Source organism: Platichthys flesus, chromosome 5, assembly GCF_949316205.1.
Source record: "Platichthys flesus chromosome 5, fPlaFle2.1, whole genome shotgun sequence".
Classification (NCBI taxonomy): domain Eukaryota; kingdom Metazoa; phylum Chordata; class Actinopteri; order Pleuronectiformes; family Pleuronectidae; genus Platichthys; species Platichthys flesus.
Genome location: NC_084949.1, coordinates 15,207,886 through 15,226,311, shown reverse-complemented (window position 1 = coordinate 15,226,311; position 18,426 = coordinate 15,207,886). Strand labels below are relative to the sequence as shown.

The 18,426-nt window shown below is 41.7% G+C and overlaps 1 protein-coding gene across 4 annotated transcripts; it reads left to right on the top strand.

Annotated features, from left to right (window-relative positions):
- Positions 1–243: 243 nt before the first annotated feature.
- On the top strand, positions 244–17,670 carry LOC133953535 (circadian locomoter output cycles protein kaput-like). 4 transcript variants are annotated; one of them, XM_062387474.1, is made up of 24 exons: positions 244–309; positions 2,432–2,511; positions 3,106–3,306; positions 3,480–3,568; positions 4,355–4,414; positions 4,681–4,829; positions 5,453–5,544; positions 5,769–5,858; positions 6,218–6,341; positions 6,480–6,593; positions 6,803–6,921; positions 7,274–7,356; positions 7,497–7,603; positions 7,717–7,864; positions 8,072–8,147; positions 8,387–8,531; positions 8,724–8,821; positions 8,934–9,116; positions 9,544–9,702; positions 11,023–11,220; positions 12,435–12,628; positions 12,776–12,905; positions 13,788–13,916; positions 14,205–17,670. In XM_062387474.1, exons 4-24 carry the CDS (start codon positions 3,552–3,554, stop codon positions 14,511–14,513), a joined length of 2,724 nt encoding a protein of 907 aa, XP_062243458.1. In that variant the 5' UTR covers positions 244–309; positions 2,432–2,511; positions 3,106–3,306; positions 3,480–3,551; the 3' UTR covers positions 14,514–17,670. The 4 variants fall into 4 exon arrangements, with proteins under 4 accessions (XP_062243458.1, XP_062243457.1, XP_062243459.1 ...); XM_062387473.1 differs by lacking the exon at positions 244–309 and adding an exon at positions 319–767 and having other exon boundaries at positions 3,106–3,263; XM_062387475.1 differs by lacking the exon at positions 244–309 and adding an exon at positions 319–767 and having other exon boundaries at positions 13,791–13,916.
- Positions 17,671–18,426: the final 756 nt, after the last annotated feature.

The following is an 18,426-nucleotide window of genomic DNA, read 5'->3' as shown; positions in this document are numbered from 1 at the left end:
CTTCATGTGCGTGTAAAGAGGCAACGCTGCGCCGCTCGTCCTCCATCAGAACAGTAGTCAGTGGAGCGGGTCAGACGGGAACAAGCTCCAGAAACACAAATCTCAGCCCGCGGAGCCACTTCCCACCTCTCCCCCTGTCTCTGGAGCTCCTCTCCCCGCTGCTGCTGCTGCTGCTGCTACTGTACTTGCAAAATAGTGCGCCCTACTGTCTCCATTGCGCATGACAGTACGGCGCACTGTGAAGTAGGCCTCCTGTTTTTCTCCCCAGCCCCCGGAGTCCTCCTGGCCCCCACCGCCTGCACTGCTCCAGTAAGTAAAACACGAACCCGCTGTAGCTCATTCAAAAGGAGAGAGCGATCTCTTTTCTCGGAGCCCCGCGAGGGGGGGCAGCGGTCGTGCAACTGTCCGGGGTGCCGCGGTGCTCGGCAAACGGTGTGTGTGTTTTTCTGTAGCCGTGCGGAAGCGGTCGGAGTGCAGCGGAGGCTTCGGGACTGTTTCCGCACGCTCGAGGGAGAGCAAGGCCCAGTGACCCACATTCGGAGCAGCCCAGTGTGTGTGCGGGTGTGCGAGTGGGCGAGCGTGTGCGCGCGCACCCCTGTCACTGTGTGTGTATGTGTGTGTATATACATCTGCCGCGAAAATGTTTCCACCATCGCTGGGTTTGGACGCTTCTCCTCCGCAGACTTAAGCGTTTTTGTCGGACTCTGCCGGACGCTAGCCTCGGTGTCTCTCCCGCCGCGGAGCTGCTCGGTGCCGGAGGAGCGACGGTAATAATTCACCGATTATTTTCTCCTCAATGTCAGTTGTTGCGTGACAGCTCGATGCTCGGTGTTAGCCTACACAGATACACACACGCACGCCCACACACACACGCTACTGTTTGCTGTAGTAAAGGTGAACGGGTTTACGGCTCGTCACCTCGTCTTTCGCCGTTTGTCAGATACCGAGAGCGGCGCGAGTTAAATCTCGTGAGTGAAATGAGCAGTTTTTTTCTCCCGGTAGCAGGCTTAGTTAGCATGCGAGCTAACTCCATGGGCTGCCTTTATCTCGGTTGTATAACGAGCACCTGTGGCATTTAAACGTTAAAAACATGTTCCCGTGCATTTGTCCCGAGCTTGTTGTTGTGTTGTGTTTCTGGGGGGATGCGTGACGACGTGTCGACGGGGCCGTGTTGCCCACACCAGTGTTGATTCATTGACAATGGCGTACAGTGGGGGAGAGTCGCCCAGGGAAGGAGCCCAGGCTAATGAGGCTTCACTTATTGGCCATCAGGAGTAACTGGCTGCAGGTCAAAGGCTGCTGGAGGCTTCAGAGCAGCATCTGCACCTGAGGGTCACTGCTGTCTCAAATGAAACCTGGTGCAGTAAGTGTGATCGTGCAATCGGAGGTTTTACTCTTCCCACGGTGACCTTCCTGACCACAGTCATATATGAATGCTAAATCGTCTTATATGTGGGTTCAGTAGGACAAGGTGGGTTCCAGGTGGTGCTCTGCTGTCCCACCAGTGTCAGGGACTGCCTGACAACTTTGAGGGACAGCACTTTCAGACCGTCCACAATGACAACATGTCTCCTGGTGTTGTGTTGTTTGTTGTACAATGTACTGTTCTATAGCTGCTTTAGAACATTGGCCCAAGAACAGCTTCCCCATTGGCACAGTCAAGTATATTTGGTTGATTTGATTTGACACTACACATTTCCTAGATTGTCAAAATGGAGAGATTTGAATTAGATGGAGAGAAATTTCACATTAATATTTACCTTTACTGGATGGTCTCTCTGCAGCATGGGGAAGATGTCACATTGGGCTCTTGCCGCCATGGGCATATTTCATCATAGACGAAATGATACGTTGTTGAGAAAATGCTTATTAATAAATGTCAATAATAGAGCTTGAATAATTAGCCAATCATTCAACCACTAATCTGCATATGTTGTTGTCTCAGGATTTATTGTCCAGCAAACAAACCATGCATTGCTTCCACTTATACACATGTGAGGATCTTCTGCTTTTCTCTGTTGTTTATGTCATTGGAAATTGTATGTATTGTTGTTGTGGACTGGTAGTCAAACCTCATCTTGAGGTGAAGGGATTTTTATGAATAATGTTCGCAATTATGTGAAATATTTCCCCCCAACAATTGATTGCTCACTCCATAAGAATCAGTTACAGCTGAAATCTTATGTATTACAAATATCTTATTAATTTTGAAATGTTTTTGGGACAAAACTATTTTATTTTAATGATGGGAATTTTCTATCAATATATTGACCAATCAATTCTAAAATTATTTATTTGGTGGGTTGCAGCCTGTTTTCAACTTCCAGAAACGAACACGTTCCCTGTTGGTCTCCAGAATTTGCTTGCATGGTAAACAGTGGACACGGGCTGAGTGGCATGTTTGTTAGTCCATGGTTTTTTCATGTTGCAGGTGAGGTGTGGCTTACACGTGAGGGTTTGTTAGTGCCAGGAAGAACGGCTGCCTTCACGTGCAAGGAGTCCTCGGAGGAAGTAAGTCAAAACACATTAAATCACCATTTTTACCAATGCTAATAATGCAATCTTAATACATTGTTCACACGTTCAACTGTATTAATTTATTAGATCTAGTTTATTAGTTAATCATGATTTGATTCTTTATTTAAGTTGTTCACGAATAAAGTACATGTAAAAATGATATATGCTAAATACATAATAAAAACTATAAATAAAATTGTCATTGGTTGATTTAAATGTGATCATCTACTGCACTGTGAGGTAGCCTGTTTGGGAAACAGATTTAATTATCAGTTGATCTCTTGCAGTGTGCTCCATCTAATGATAATTGACAAACTAGATCAACTGGTATTGTAAGTGAGTACTACACGTGAAACTGAAGTGAAAAGGTGTGTGTGAAAGGTCTCTGAAGGTTTATTGAGTTCATCCATTCATATCCGGTGTTTTCTTTCCTGTATAGGGTCTTTTAATTTATGGAATTTCCACTTTGTTAGCTGCAGTTACAGCTCATGGCTTTAGATGGATAATAAAAACAATTCTAAAAGCTGTGCCCAGAATGAACCCAATGACCTAATGTGATTGCACTTTCTTCTCTGATTTCTCCCACAGGTTTAGTTCACCACCATGTCTCTCCTATGGTCCGACCCCCCCTCTTGACCCCAATGACCTTAACGCCAGTCTTGACTGTGGACACAGCTTTGACCCCAACCCTTTTTATGACCCCTGAGAAAAGACGTTAACTGGTCACGTGCATAAGTTGCAGTGGGGTGAGAAATAACCTCACACACTTCCATTCACACATGCAAAGCTGTGAGTAAATACAACTACATCATTTGTAACACATTATCGCTAACACAAGTTGCAACATATGTTATATAAATTTACTGTGTGCCAAGCTATTCACTCATTCATGTTTTAGTAATTGAATTGTACTATATGTCATGGTGGGCACTAATAGAATACTTGTTTTTCTGTCTCTCCAGGTGATCTTCCAAATGCCTACCTCACGCTTAAAGAGCAATTCACTCCAACCACAGCCCTGATCAGCAGCCACAATGACATCAAGCGTAGGGTATGCAGTGAAATACACACACACACATTGCACGCAGTAGCGCCTTAACGTCCAAGTTAATGCAGTCTCAATACTACTTTTACAAGGTTTATGTTTTTTCTGTTAATACAGAAAGTTTGTTTTGTATTGAACATTATATTGAGAGTTGTTTTACAAAGTGGTGACCTACCTATTTACATACATGGTGGGAGAGGGGTAGATCTGGAACTGTAACATGTAGTTGAGTTAGGATTTTGTCAGATAGCGACTGATAAAGTGGCCACTAAGGAGTTTATTGCAATTTATCATAAAATGCATGCAAATAGACAAAGTATGTCAAGTTGTGTGAGTTTGTCAGTTATTGTCAAACACAACATGCCCAAGAGCAAATCCGATGTCTTGCTTTATTGTGCGATACCGTATTGTGCAATATGTTAAATTATAGTTTGAATCCGTACACTTCAAAGAGTTTGCTTTGACCTACATTAACTGAAACGTAAGCAAGAACACGCCTTGTTGCACGAAAGCACTCGTAACCTCCTTGGCAAGCAAAACACATTCCTTCCCACTCTCTCTCTCTCTCTCTCTCTCTCTCTCTCTCTCTCTCTCTCTCTCTGTCTCTGTCTGCCTCACTCCTATTTTTTGTGTGACCCAAAAATAAACCCTGCTCCTGGCATGTAGGAATCCTCTTTTAGCCAACATCCATCATTAACTATTATTAACAATGCATATCTGCTTTCAAACTGCCGACACATGTGCTCATGTGGTAAACTCTGAAATGTCTGTGTATTATTTTCTCTCCTCTAGGGATGATTGTAGCATCTTTGATGGGTTGATGGAAGAAGATGAAAAAGACAAAGCAAAACGGTGAGCTAGATACAGACAAGTAGTGAAGAATGGACCTCAGACCAATACACCCATCATTCTGTTTAACATTACATGGTATTTAAAGCATTGTGTCATGACCAGACCTAGACTATATTTACACATGAGTATTTCTAACCTCATTGTTTCACATGACAAAGTGGGTACACTGGCTCCTTTTCAAGCATGTTGTGTCACTTAATCTGCCAAAAGACAGAACAAAAACAAACCATTGTGAGTCTAATTCCACACTGTGCTTTGGATTGCAGCGTGTCCCGTAACAAGTCGGAGAAGAAGCGGAGAGACCAGTTCAATGTCCTCATCAAGGAACTCGGCACGATGTTGCCGGGCAACACCAGGAAGATGGACAAGTCCACCATCCTGCAGAAAAGCATCGACTTCCTGTGTAAACACAAAGGTCAGGGTTTTCTACCACCCTCACCTTCACTTCCTATGTTTATGTTGAGCACCTCGCTGGGTGGACATTTTTTTGATTTATATTTAGCTTTGCCATTCACATTTCATGAACACTGCTGTTCGGGCTTGTTTGCCCCAATAAACTTGCAGTGTGTACTTTACTCTTAAATTAAGTTGAACCTCCTCACTGTGTATTGTTGTCATATTATGTCTGTGTTATTAATAATCATACCAAAGATTTTGTATATATGCTGCTTTACATCGACATCCTCTCATTGTCTCTTTCCTCATAATCCTTTCTGAGCGCCTCCTGAATACAAGGATAACTTGTTGAAATATTGAATTACATCACATGGGTTACTGCTGTTATTGCTGCGCATGTTAATTACCAGACAGCTGCAACTGCTCTGGTGCACTATGATCTGAGGTTGTGTTTAACTACCGTGTTTTGACCTTGTGCATTCAATTATCCTTTAGTTATACATTTTTACATCATGTTGTCCCGTGTTTTTGCCTGCTTTCTTTTTGTGTTGAGCCATCATGTTTTTTTCTCATAATTTCCCTGCAAGACTTGCATTTTATTCTTTCTTGAAGTTCTTCTTCTCTCTATCTCTCCTTCCTCAGAGATCGCAGCGCAGTCGGAGTCGAGTGAGATCAGGCAGGACTGGAAGCCTCCATTTCTCAGCAATGAAGAGTTCACACAGCTCATGCTGGAGGTCAGAAATCTCACAATTTTCAAAGTATACCTGGAGACAACATATTTCCACTGTTTCATTACAGCTGAATTTAAGTTTTAACTCACCTGAGCAAATACATGCAGCTTTTTATTAATACAATTTTTTTTTCAGCTTCATTTTCTTTGGAATTACATAAATATGATATATTCTCTTGCTGTAGACCAACGTATCACCTACTTTTTCTTCTTGTTTTACAATATTAGGCTCTGGATGGGTTCTTTATAGCAATGATGACTGATGGAAATATCCTCTATGTCTCTGAGAGTGTCACTTCCCTACTAGAACACCTACCGGTGAGTAACAGAGAATCTTATCTTTCTCCAGGTACATTATGCAGTACTAATTTAGGTCATTGTAGAACAAGCTTGTTCAGATTTAACAAGGCAGATTGGCGTGTGTGTTAATTATGCAGAGATAAATGACAGTGTTATTCAGCTTGGTGAACTTTAGTCAGCACTCTTAGCCTTGGCATGACTGCAAGTTCAGATAAAGCCCACGGGTCCACATGTATCCCTGAGAGTTTTTTTTCATAGACGTCATAAAAGGATGCAACATGACATTGTGCTGAATGGGGTTTGATCTTTCTCCTGATTTGTGTGTGTTTGCGTTGTGTTGGACTTCGTTCTCATGCATGTGTATGTGTGTTCCACAGGCGGACTTGGTGGACCAGAACCTGTTAAACTTCCTGCCAGTTGGTGAACACTCCGATGTGTACAAGGCTCTGTCCACGCACCCCGGCGACCCCTCCGAGAGCGTTAACCCCGATTACCTGAAGAGTCAGTAACACTCATCACTTTAATTCTTAGAGCCTCAGTTAAAAATTCAAAAAAAACTGCCCAGTTTGTTTTATTTCAATTTCCTTCTTGCTCCTTGAAACATTTGTTTTTGTAACTTCTTAAATTTGTTTTCTCTAGCTAAGAATCAAATGGAGTTCTGCTGCCATATGCTACGTGGGGCCATTGACCCCAAAGAACCCCCCATCTATGAATATGTTAAGTTCATCGGAAACTTCAAGTCGCTCAACAACAGTAAGTCAAGTAAAAGGCGGCCATCTTTAGTTGTAGTCATTAATCAATTCGTATAAAATGTGAGATCATGTAAAAGACTTGAAAAGTCAGGTGACAAGTTTTGCTGTTTGGCTGTTTTGCATAGCAAGCATGCATTCCATGCCTTACCAATGGAGGCACAGAGAACCACAGTAAACAGTCTAATCCTTGACTGTTCTCTGTTGTTGAAGTTCCCAACGTGAAGAGGAACGGTCTGGCAGGAGTCTTACAGCGGTCGCTAAAACCTGCTTTTGATGACCAAGTGTGCTTTGTAGCCACTGTTCGACTGGCCAAACCACAGTTTATTAAGGTACCCACGCACACACACACACACACACAGACTAATGGGAAATAACATAGTCATAACCTAATATTATCTAATGTTCCTGCTTTGGTCTTATGCCTCTGTGACTGATTAGACATAGCTGGAGGCATTATGTTTTAAGGTGATCCATCCTTTCACTCTTGTGAACTTGACCTCAAAGATAAAATTATCAGATTATTTACCTTATATTCATTTATTCTTGATTAACTTTATTATTTCAATGTCTTCTCTGCATTTATTATAAGAATGTGAACAGACATGGGAGTAAACTGAAAAATCGGTTTGTTGAGGCAAACAACTGTAAGATGTTGATTCTAGTTGGTTTTTCTATTTGCAGGAGATGTGTACAGTGGAGGAGCCCAATGAAGAATTCACGTCTAGGCACAGTTTAGAATGGAAGTTCCTCTTTTTAGACCACAGGTAAACACACAATCACACAACTGCCACATGTTATATCTATATTTACTACAAGTTTGGCAAATTTGAACGATGAACATAGTATTTACATGATATGTATTTCTGTCCGATATTGTCAGATAATGTTACCTTCTCTTCTTCAGAGCTCCCCCAATCATTGGTTACCTTCCTTTCGAGGTTCTGGGAACTTCAGGGTATGACTATTATCATGTGGATGACCTGGAGACGCTGGCAAAGTGTCACGAACACTGTGAGGGCTCCTATTTATTTAATTATTTTTTTTAAACTCTTTATCAAAGCCTTTCTCTGCTTGTTGTCACTAACACCTCTGCTCTCGTACACCTGCGTCTCTCTCCTGTTCAGTGATGCAGTACGGTAAAGGGAAGTCTTGCTACTACCGTTTCCTGACTAAAGGTCAACAGTGGATCTGGCTGCAGACACATTACTACATCACCTATCACCAGTGGAACTCTAGACCTGAGTTTATTGTCTGCACACACACAGTTGTCAGGTACTGCAGCTGAATCCAGTCTCATCTTCCCTTGTTTTAGGACACTTATACATTTTGTTGTTGTTGCTATGATAAGATATTTTCAGACCATTATCTACTTTTATGAACTGCTTACTTGTGATGCAGCATTTCTAAGTTGTCTCTCAAACAGAACACTGTTTCCATATCTGTCGGTCTCTGACCTCCCTTTTTTTGCCGAAAATGCAGCTACGCAGAAGTGCGGGCAGAACAGCGCAGGGAGCTGGGTATTGAGGAGACGAACACAGATGTCACTATGGATAAGGTGAGAAATCACCTTTTCTTTTCAGAAATACATTATCCATATTATTTAATAACAACAAACAATAAAAAGATATGTGATATTTGTAAAACAATATATATATTATATATATTTGATCAGATTTAATGATCTTTTGCTCACTACACCAACCACCTTTGTCATTTCCAACTATATTAAGTCTGATTTTTGTTTTGAAAGGATCAGCCATCATGTCCCTTTTTCCTCTGCTTGTCTGTTTTTAGAGTCAAGACTCTGGCTCAGAGTCACAGGTGAATACATCAAGCCTCAAGAAGGCTCTGGAGCGATTTGACCGCAGCCCAACACCCTCAAGCTCCTCGCAGAGTTCCCATAAGTCCTCGACGCATGTCTCAGACAACACTTGCACTTGTAAGGACAGAGACACCCTGCATTGAATTTACACACATACAACTTTAGACTTTTATTCTTAAGAGGAGCTATTGGCCCATCAGTTCATTGTGCTCATTCCAGTTTATTTGGATGTCGAGGCTCTGTAATAAGACGATATGGTCAGCATGTTCGGATAAGGACTGAAGCTCATCAGCGATTCTTTCTCTGCAGCCTCCAAGCTACACATGGACACCGCCACACCTCCTCTGCAGTCACTCGCCTCCACCATGGAGATGACTTCACAGCGTCGCTCGTCCATCAGCAGCCAGGTGAGATTTCATAGGCTTAAAGCAGTTACAAATGACAAACACAATGCAATGGGGTTTAGGTGAATTTATACATCAGATTTGTCATAACACTGTTGATTATATGTATTTACAGTCGATGAGCTCTCAGACCACAGGCCAGAGTGTGACTCCAAGCATGATCACTCAACAGCAACAGCAACAACAACAACAACAACAACAACAACAACAACAACAACAACGGCAACAGCAACAGCAACAACAGCAGCAACAACAGCAACAACAACAGCAACCACAGCAGCTACAGACAAACGTACCGGTGAGAATGATGGCACTAAATTACTGTTTGGCTACTATCATTACATAATGTGGTGTTGAGTAAAGCAGAAACAATATGTGGATTGATTCAAAGTTTCAATTATAAATCAATGTATGACAATAATAAGCAGGTTAATCAACAATAATCATCATTCACTGCAGCCCTACTGTGGAGTTTGATACCTGCGCATTACCAAGTGTTTAACATCACCAGTTGCTGCTTACTCCACTAACACAATACAAACACACACACAGGGGATTCCAAGTGAACTATGAACTAGTTCAGAATTTAAATGGTGAACTATGAACGTGAACTATTCATATTTACTTGTGTGAACTGAACTTAGAACTAGTTCATGAGAGGTGTGAACTCTCAAACACTGCCCCTGAAGTATCTAACCTGCTCTTTTTTTCCTCTCCACCCACAGCCGGTGATGGAGTTCACGGCGCAGGTGAACGCCATGCAGCACCTAAAGGAACAGCTGGAGCAGAGGACCAGATTGATCCAGTCCAACATCCAGAGGCAGCAAGAGGAACTCCGACACATTCAAGATCAGCTGCAGAGAGTCCAGGGACAGGGCATTCAGGTGTGATATAGACATATGATGGCTGTCAAGGCAGCAGCATTTTAGAATGTCAAATTGTGGCTTTCAACGCATTTAATTCAGGTCATGTTTATGTCAATGCAGGTTTATTCATTATTTCTTTAGTTGACATATGGTCTTTAGCATTTGCTCATAACTTATTCACAACTTATTGTGCAGAGCTGCTGTCAGAGGCGTCAGTGACTCAGACTCATTAACACCCTGGCAGCTGGACAGAGATATTCCCCTCTAAGGTTTTTGAGTAAGCTTCGCCCTTCCAACCAATCAGAAGGGGCCAAAGGGAGGGGTGGGATCTCGGGACTGTAAACCGATACAGAACACGCTTCTGGCTCCACTACTCCACTGGCACGAGGCTCCCAGCTAGTATTAGCTGCTGGATGAAATATCTATGGCTGAGTCAAAGAGTAGGAGGCTCATGACTCCTGCATTAGTCAAGACAGTGAGCAAGAAGCATTATTAATGTATGCTTGTAACCATGCATACCAGCACTTTTCAAATAACTAGAAGGGCATTGAGAAAGCTCATATGTCTTATAACTATATTATATTTGCAATCAGATACCTACTCGGATACCATGTACACAGACATTCTCTGCCAACTGCTAACATAACAAAACATCAATTTTCTAATATAGTTGAAAGAAGGATTTGAAACCATACAGCAACTGAATGAAATGCATCAGTGCATCATAGATAATGGCTCACTACCCATGAGCGATTCTTTCACACAAATATATGCACCGTATTTCTTGAGAAATTCCTACACATTTTTTAAAGAAAATAATAAAATAAAAAGTGGAAAATAAATTCCCGGACCCCCCCCCCCCCATTCAAAATGAATGCACCAAAAGTTTACAGGTTCTTTTCCTGACACCTTTTTCACGAAGTGGTCCAGTAGTTTTTGCAAACAGACAGATAAACAGACAATGAAAACATATGCTTTTTGGTGGAAATAATAAACCAGAGAACTACTTCAGTTGTGTGTAAAGTTTACTTTTTACTTTACTGTCAGCATAACAACATACCTACCTTTTTTTAAAAAGTAATTTCTCTTTTCAAAGCAATCACAAGGTCAGCAGCGACATTTGTGTTTCTCCCCGTGATTGTTTTAAAAATTATAAGTAATCACTGACTTGCACAAAACTGGCATTCTGTGTCTCTTTTAAAAAAGATCAGTCAGTGTATCTTGTTTAGTTCTTTCCTGTTGAATTGTACCGAGCTTACCTGACCTAGATCAGGACTGCTATCATGCATTATGTATACACACACGGACCACTGAGGATATTTCATTTGATCTCGACAGATGTTGCTGCAGCAGCAGGGTGGAGCGATGAACGTGCAGCTCCCTCAGGTGGGGACGGTCCAACAAACAACTTTGACCAATCAGGTCCAGCAAACAATGATTAACCCCATCCAATCGGGAACTCAGCAGCTCACCATCCAGCAGCAGGCGCCTGCCCCCCAGCAGAGCTTACAGCATCCGACCAACGCTCTCACACAGGTGGGACAGACAGACAGACACACACACGCACACTCACTCACTCACTCACAACTCACTCACTCACTCACTCACTCACTCACTCACTCACTCACTCACTCAATCACAAAAACACACACACACAGAGCACACATAGGGATACTCATTTCTTTATGCCATTTCAGGTCAGAACAAAATGTCCTGACTGTATTTTGCATGATTTGCAACTTGTGCTTGATGGATTTCCAATATGATCATCTGTCGTCCTCAGATAAATTGGCCATATTTGTAACTTTTTCCTTAAAATTTGCTAAATTCAAGGTCCTCTTCGATCAGTAGTGTTGGTCACATTTATATGGAGATTGTCTGAAGATATAGAGACAGTACTGTTTTGTAGAGTTGTAGAAGGAAGTGCCACAGGGGATGCTCTGTGTTTAATCATGTGAGAGGCTCATAGGACACTCACAGGGACATCCAAGTCTTGTAAAGCATTCATAGTCGTGTTTGACCTTACCCTGTATGCTCTATTATTTCAAAAATATTTATAAAGTAAGCCAGATATGGGTCATCTTTGTCTTCTTGGCACGGCTGCAGTACAACCTTTTCCTTCCCATTATCTATTGCATAGACCTTGCTACTGTAGATTGAAACAATGTGATGATGGTTCTGGATTTTTGACCTCAATTAATTTGTACTCACTGTATACTGTTTGTTTTGTGTTGTGCGTTATGTATTTTAAACTGGCATTGCAGAACATTTGTCTCCCCCTTCTGGCAGAGAAAATAATTACACAAACAGGACTCTCCAATGAGGAAATGCCAAACCGGTGGTCGTCCACATATTTCCTAGATATTCCTCTGAAAACCTTCACCATGCTCCTAGTTAGCTTACTCCATCTCCATCACTACAATTTGCTCCCCTCTTCAGCTCTGGCAAACCAATCATTACTCTCTGGTATGAAATACATCCCTACTAGGAGTTGAGCATAGGAATGTGATTGCGGACCAGGTATAAAACCCTGAAATTTACCTTAATCAGCATTGAGTAAACGTGTCGACTGGATTGGGATTGAATATAAGGGTTGTTCATTTATATAAACAAATCCGCTTTTAAACTGTGTTTGGATTGGACTTGTACTAATATGAAATCCAACAGGGAAAACTGCAGTAATTCCCCCAAAATATTTATAAAAAATTCATGTCATGTCCTTCCAATTTCTCCACTTTGCCCATCTGCAGCCACAACGTCAGCCCCAGCAAACTGCCCAGGCTCAGCCCCAGACCCAGGGCTCTGTATCTGCCCCACTGTACAACACCATGATGATTTCCCAGCCAGGGCAGCCCAACGTGCTGCAGATCAGCACCAGCCTGCCGCAGAACAACACACCACAGGGCACAACCGTGGCAACCTTCACACAGGACCGACAGATACGGTGTGAAGATGAGAAGCACCGCTGATACAGAGACAAATTGCTCCTTAACAACTAAGCTGTTAACCAGAATATTTAACATGCTGTATCATTTGTGGATGCTGAAATGCATTGTTTGTTATTGTTTTTTTTTCTTCTTACTCGCTCCAGGTTCCCAGCAGCGCAGCAGCTGGTGACCAAGCTGGTGACGGCTCCAATGGCTTGTGGAGCAGTCATGGTGCCCACATCCATGTTCATGGGACAGGTGGTCACCGCATACAACCCCTTTGGTGGGCAACCGGTAAGAACAAAGCCATGACTCACCGAGGAACTGAAGAAACAGATCCGGGGCCTCACTTATAACTGTGACCTACGCATCTTTCTGACCCCATTTTGTGTGCTATTCCCTTCTCACGCTAAGAATAGGATCTATAACAAACTTGACAGGATAATGTGCGCACTTGATAAACTGTTTTCACCTTTAAACTACAATTTCCAAATTAAGTCCCAGAATTGAGGTTAGGACACGACCGATCTGGAAAGTAATTGGTCCGATTGCTGTAAAAGTAAATACGAGGATGACACTTATGTGTTGCCCAGCATGAATGATGCACTGGCCCATGATGACGACTGAATCATCAGCTGATATAGAATCTATAGAGCTGTGATCTTGGATCTTTGTGCTAAACATTCCCCCCCACCCCTCCCTGAAATTATTATCATAGTGGTATTTGAGATTGAGAATAAGAAATTGCTTGATTATATTAAATAAGAAAACCTACTGGAGGATACTCTGAAAGCTGTTAAAAAACGGATTAAATCTATTTCCTTAACTATTAAGACATTTGAAAGAAAGCGTTGTGCTCTTTGAAGAGACTTCAGCTTTCACAAATCTTTGAAACCTACGAAATACTGATGATTAACAGACCACAGGTGCAATGTTGTTAAAATAGTTTTTTTTACATATTTCTATTTTTTGTAAAAAATGTCTTGAAAAGTTGAGTCCTTAGAGAATCGATAGTGGCATCATAATCAATAGTATTAGTGTGATGTCAGTGAAACTCAATCCAAAGGAATCCAAAAGCACAATATGGACTTTTTTTCAAACAAAACTTAATTCATTTGTCCTCCTTGTTTTTTTGATTATATGTCCTGTTCTGTGTTAACTTCTTTGTCACTTCAGCAGGCGGGCCAGACCCAGACCCTTACTCTGCAACCGGCCCAACCGACTCAAGGTCAGCCTGATGGCCAGAACCAAACAGCTATGGTGGCTCAGAGCGGCCAGCAGGGACAGCAACAGCAATTTCTACAGGTATCAGTAGAGGGCAGCAAATACCATCTTCATCGTCTTTTTATACAGTGTAAACAATGTTTTTTGTCAATATTAATGGTGAATCACTATATCTGTGATCTTTAAAAGCGGTTTCCACTATACAAGGAATAATGTAATTTATGTACTTTTATAAGGCAATTGATTGTATTTATTTGTAATTGTTTATGTATGTAAGTATTCTGCATAGGGAGAAAGGGCTTTATTGTTTAGAAAGAAAGAAAAGCATTGTTTGTTTCATATTCTAATATTGTTGCACTGTTCTGCCAGGGCACTCGTCTTCTTCATAGTAACCAGTCCACCCAGCTGATTCTGCAGGCAGCTTTCCCACTGCAACAACAGGGCACATTCACCCAGGCGACCCACCAACAGCAAACACAGCAGCAGCAACAACAACAGCAACAGCAGCAACAACAACAACAACAACAACAACAGCAGCAGCAGCAACAGCAAAGGCAACAACAGCAGCAACAATCTCACCACCAGAGGCACCAGCAGCAGCTAAAACCACAGCCCCAGAAACAACAGAAAGCTCCATCGTCGCAAAGAACTGACAGCGTCAGCAGCCAACCCCAGTGAAGTCTGGAGGAAACAGTTTAAACCTGGGGAAGTGAAACTGCTGAGAGATCTGCTGCCCACATTGGCTCTCGTTGTGTGGCTGCTGCAAACTTCCATTTCCCCTATAACCGTCACCCTCCCTTCCTCCGACCGAAAGAACGGAATCATAGGAAAGAGGAACGAGTCCACCAGGAACTCACTGAGGATTGTCACCATGGCAACAATCCCCTGTTCCCTCACTTCGGGCGGTGCGGTGATGGAACTCAAGTCTCCGTGGAAACCCCACAGAAATTCTGAGAATACCCTATCACCACGGTAACGACAGACTTTTTAAAGGTGTTTCAAAGTGTACAGATTTACTGTATGATAAAAAAAGAAAACGTGTAAATATCCAGTATAGCCTAACAGGAAACAGATATGTAGTATTTTATATGATTGCATGGAAAGAATAACTGTGTAAGCTTTTATTAGTCGCTTTTGAAAATTGAATTTTTACTTTGTTCTGGTCAAATATGGAGCAACGATGTGCTCTTCAAGAACCCCTGCTCTTCCCCCCCATGGCTCTTAAGAAAACAAAAGCAAAAAAAGTCCAGATTATGGCTTTAAAGTTCTGTCAGTTTGTTTAAAAAATGGTCGGGCTTGGGGTTTTTTGTGAAAGTTGTTAAACTGTGTCTGAGACAATATGGCTCTTTTTAAACTTTGTAATCACACATTATATTTGGCAAGAAAACAAGATTACAGTTGAACTGAATTATTTGCGGAATGATCACTGTACGTATAACGGGTTTAGTGATTCCAAGTGCCAATAACATAGTCGATTTAGGTTTTAGTTTTTTTTCTCGAGCAGACTATTAAAAGGCGTATATATTTTTCAGCAAAATATTACCCCTAATAGATTTAATGCGTGTGTATATAGTAGGGATTATTTTTTAACAGAGAGCCCTATACATAACAAACAGTATATCCTCAACCTCATGAAACTTTAGCACTTGATGTGGCTGTGTACAGTAAATCACTGTCCAGACCTAGTTGTTTGTAATCTGTGGTGTGATTCTGTGAGATAATGTGCGTTTTTTTGGGAATACAATCTTTGTGTGGGTGTGTGCATGAGAATGTGCGTGGTTGTGTGTGTCTGTCGCCCCTCGTGTCTTACAATAAATGACTTAGTAATGGTTTTGAAGTTGCTGGATGGTACTTGTATTCTCAGGAATGTGGAAAGTTTTGCTTCTGCCTCAGTCTGGAACCAGAACAGGAAGGATTAGACAGTGATGCTGCAAAGACCAGAGGAAGAAGTGTCCGTGACGGGCGTGGTTATCTAATCCGAACCAGATTTCCTAGAGCCATCATAGTTTCGTTATTAAGAAGAAGTGCAGGTTGAATTCTCCAAAGAGTGGAGTGGAAGAATATATATATATATATATATATATATACAGTTTTTATTGTTAAGATAAAGTAGTGAAAAAATATAAAAGAACCATTTTCTTTTTTTTCCAGCGGACTTTGTTGCTCCAGCTAACCTCTCTCGGTCTTCTGTATTATCAGTGTTGTATCCTCTGTCTCTCTTCCTAGGCCTCAGAAACCCTCATGCAGTTCAGTTCGCTCATGTCTCAGTTCTTAAACAGCAGTTAAAAAAGCAGGAATGAACCCTGGTCCGTTTGGAATGAAACGGAAGTGGGCTTATCCCCTGCACTACAGTCGTAAAGCCATATCAAACAGAAAAGCCTTGGATTGGAGGAAGTGAAGTGGTCGGTAATGGAGCATTTAGAATGTGTCGTTTTGTCTCCCAGTGTAGTTAAATCTGCGTGTGTGCCTGTGAGTGTGTTTGTATGAATATATTGTGTCTTCTTCTTGATTCTTCTTCTTGTATCACTCGGGGGTCAGCAATGGTTTCCCCTGGAGATAGCCAATCAGTTCTTGCGTTGCAGTATAAAGAAATAATTGTAATATTCAAGAAACTTCCTCTCCGGTTGGGTTCAGTGTTCTGAAAGCCCATGTGTGGGACAGCTCAGCTTGAATACCCGTGTGTGTGTGAATGTGTATGTGTATGCGTATGTGTGGGAGTGTGTGTTTGTGTGTGTGTGGGAGAGAATGAGTGCGTGTGTGCATGTTAATTGTCACTGTAACCCAGTATATTTTCATATGGAATTGTGTGTGTGTGTGTTTCTGTGATTGGAAAAGGATGCATGTAAGGTAATGCAGACCATTGGTCACCTGTCGAGCTAAGACGGGCAACGTTATTGTTTTACAGTTACGGTCTGCTCGACAAGAACTTATCACAATAACTACACATCAGACCAGTCTAGAGCAGTGGCCCTAAGAATAGTAACGTTTAAAAATATATGTGTGACGTACAGGGTCAAATCCTCCTCCTGTTTTTCCACAACAAATAGATTTCTAACTGAGGGTTGTACTATTCAAACCAGGTCTTCCACTCATCACATAGCATATATATATATATAGATTCTCTATAGACTAGTTTGTGTTGAAGGCATCACTCTGAAGGGTCATGTTGAAACCTTTTATAGTTTGTGTCACTGATACCCAGCCCAAAGAATGTAAAGGTGTGTTAAAGAGACTCATGGATGTTGTAACTTTTGATTTATGGAGAACCCATGACAGGTTTTGTGATGAAGAAAAACAAGGGGTGTGGAAAAACAAATCTCTAACGGCAAGAATCCACACTGAACCACAATCGTATTTACAAGCTTTGCATTGTAAAGGAACGCCTGAATGTTTCACCAACACCAACTTTGTGTTTCTGTCTTTTCTCAAGAATAATGTTCTGAAAACATCTGGTTGGGATGAAACAAATTAATGAAAGAGTTTGAGGTGTAGGATATTGGAAATGGAACGACACTGACAAGGAAGCGAGACCCCGCCCCTTCACATAGGTCACTTTTTCCACGACACAAATTTGGTTCTAAAGAGTTCTAGTTCTAGTATAATTCTGTACACATACACAAAGCTACGTACACCAGTATTCAGTGTAAAACGGTGCTATGCTCACCTGTACTGTATGTATATCCCTCATTCTGCTCTTGAACTGTGATTCTTTATCTACCCCAAAGTCAAATGTAATCAATATTTTGAAGCAAAATGTTTGCTATTATTATAATCCCCCCCCCCTCCCCTCTTTGGTCATTTTGAAAATAAAAACAGTTGCAAATATTATACCTGATACACGTCTGCTGCCTTTCTGTTGTGCTTGCGTCTATAAGCCGAGCTGGTGGTGTGGCTCCACAGATTTCCACATCTGTCCACCAACCGTTTGATGGGATGTTATAAAATTTTCTTTTCTTTGTTTGATTAATGACTCTCCATGAAGTTTGGAGCGGACGTCCTTCCAGGTCCTCAAAAAAGGGGTGTAATCAGGTCACCAGACCTGTGCTTTGTCTGGTGCTGTTAGGCAAAGGCTTATCAACATACCAAACTAAAATGGCTTACTTTTCTCTTTAACATCAGCATATTAGTTTTATTATAACGGTGACATTAGCCTTTAGCTCATTAGTGGCCAGTGTATCCATTGTTCGCATTGGATTAAGTCTTGAGTTTCAAGAAATAAACCGCCATCCTTTTATCAAATAGGCCGTTTATGTTGAATATTGATTAACACAACTTTGACCTTTGAATCCAAGTGAACATTTCACCCGACTCCCTCATGGTGTTCCTGAGACAGCGTGAATTCTCAAGACGGTGTATATAAAGATGAACGCTGTGTCTCCGCTTCCTCCCACTATCCAGAAATTAAGCCAAAACATCCCAGATACGAAGGCGACCGTGTGCACATTTGGAGCCAGAGTCTGCACAGTAGCAATGGATGGAGTCGGGTGAGAGGGGTACTTGGTGAGTCTGTTATGTGCCTAAAATTATTCAGATTATAAATTTGACTTTTTAGTTTGGTTGAGATCCCATCCACTAACATGGAGGAAGCGGA

Excerpts from the sequence above, each read along its gene's own strand:
- LOC133953535 (XM_062387474.1), top strand. Across the intron at positions 4,415-4,680 it reads GAAAAAGACAAAGCAAAACG|CGTGTCCCGTAACAAGTCGG; the intron begins GTGAGCTAGATA and ends TTTGGATTGCAG. Across the intron at positions 9,703-11,022 it reads TCCAGGGACAGGGCATTCAG|ATGTTGCTGCAGCAGCAGGG; the intron begins GTGTGATATAGA and ends TGATCTCGACAG.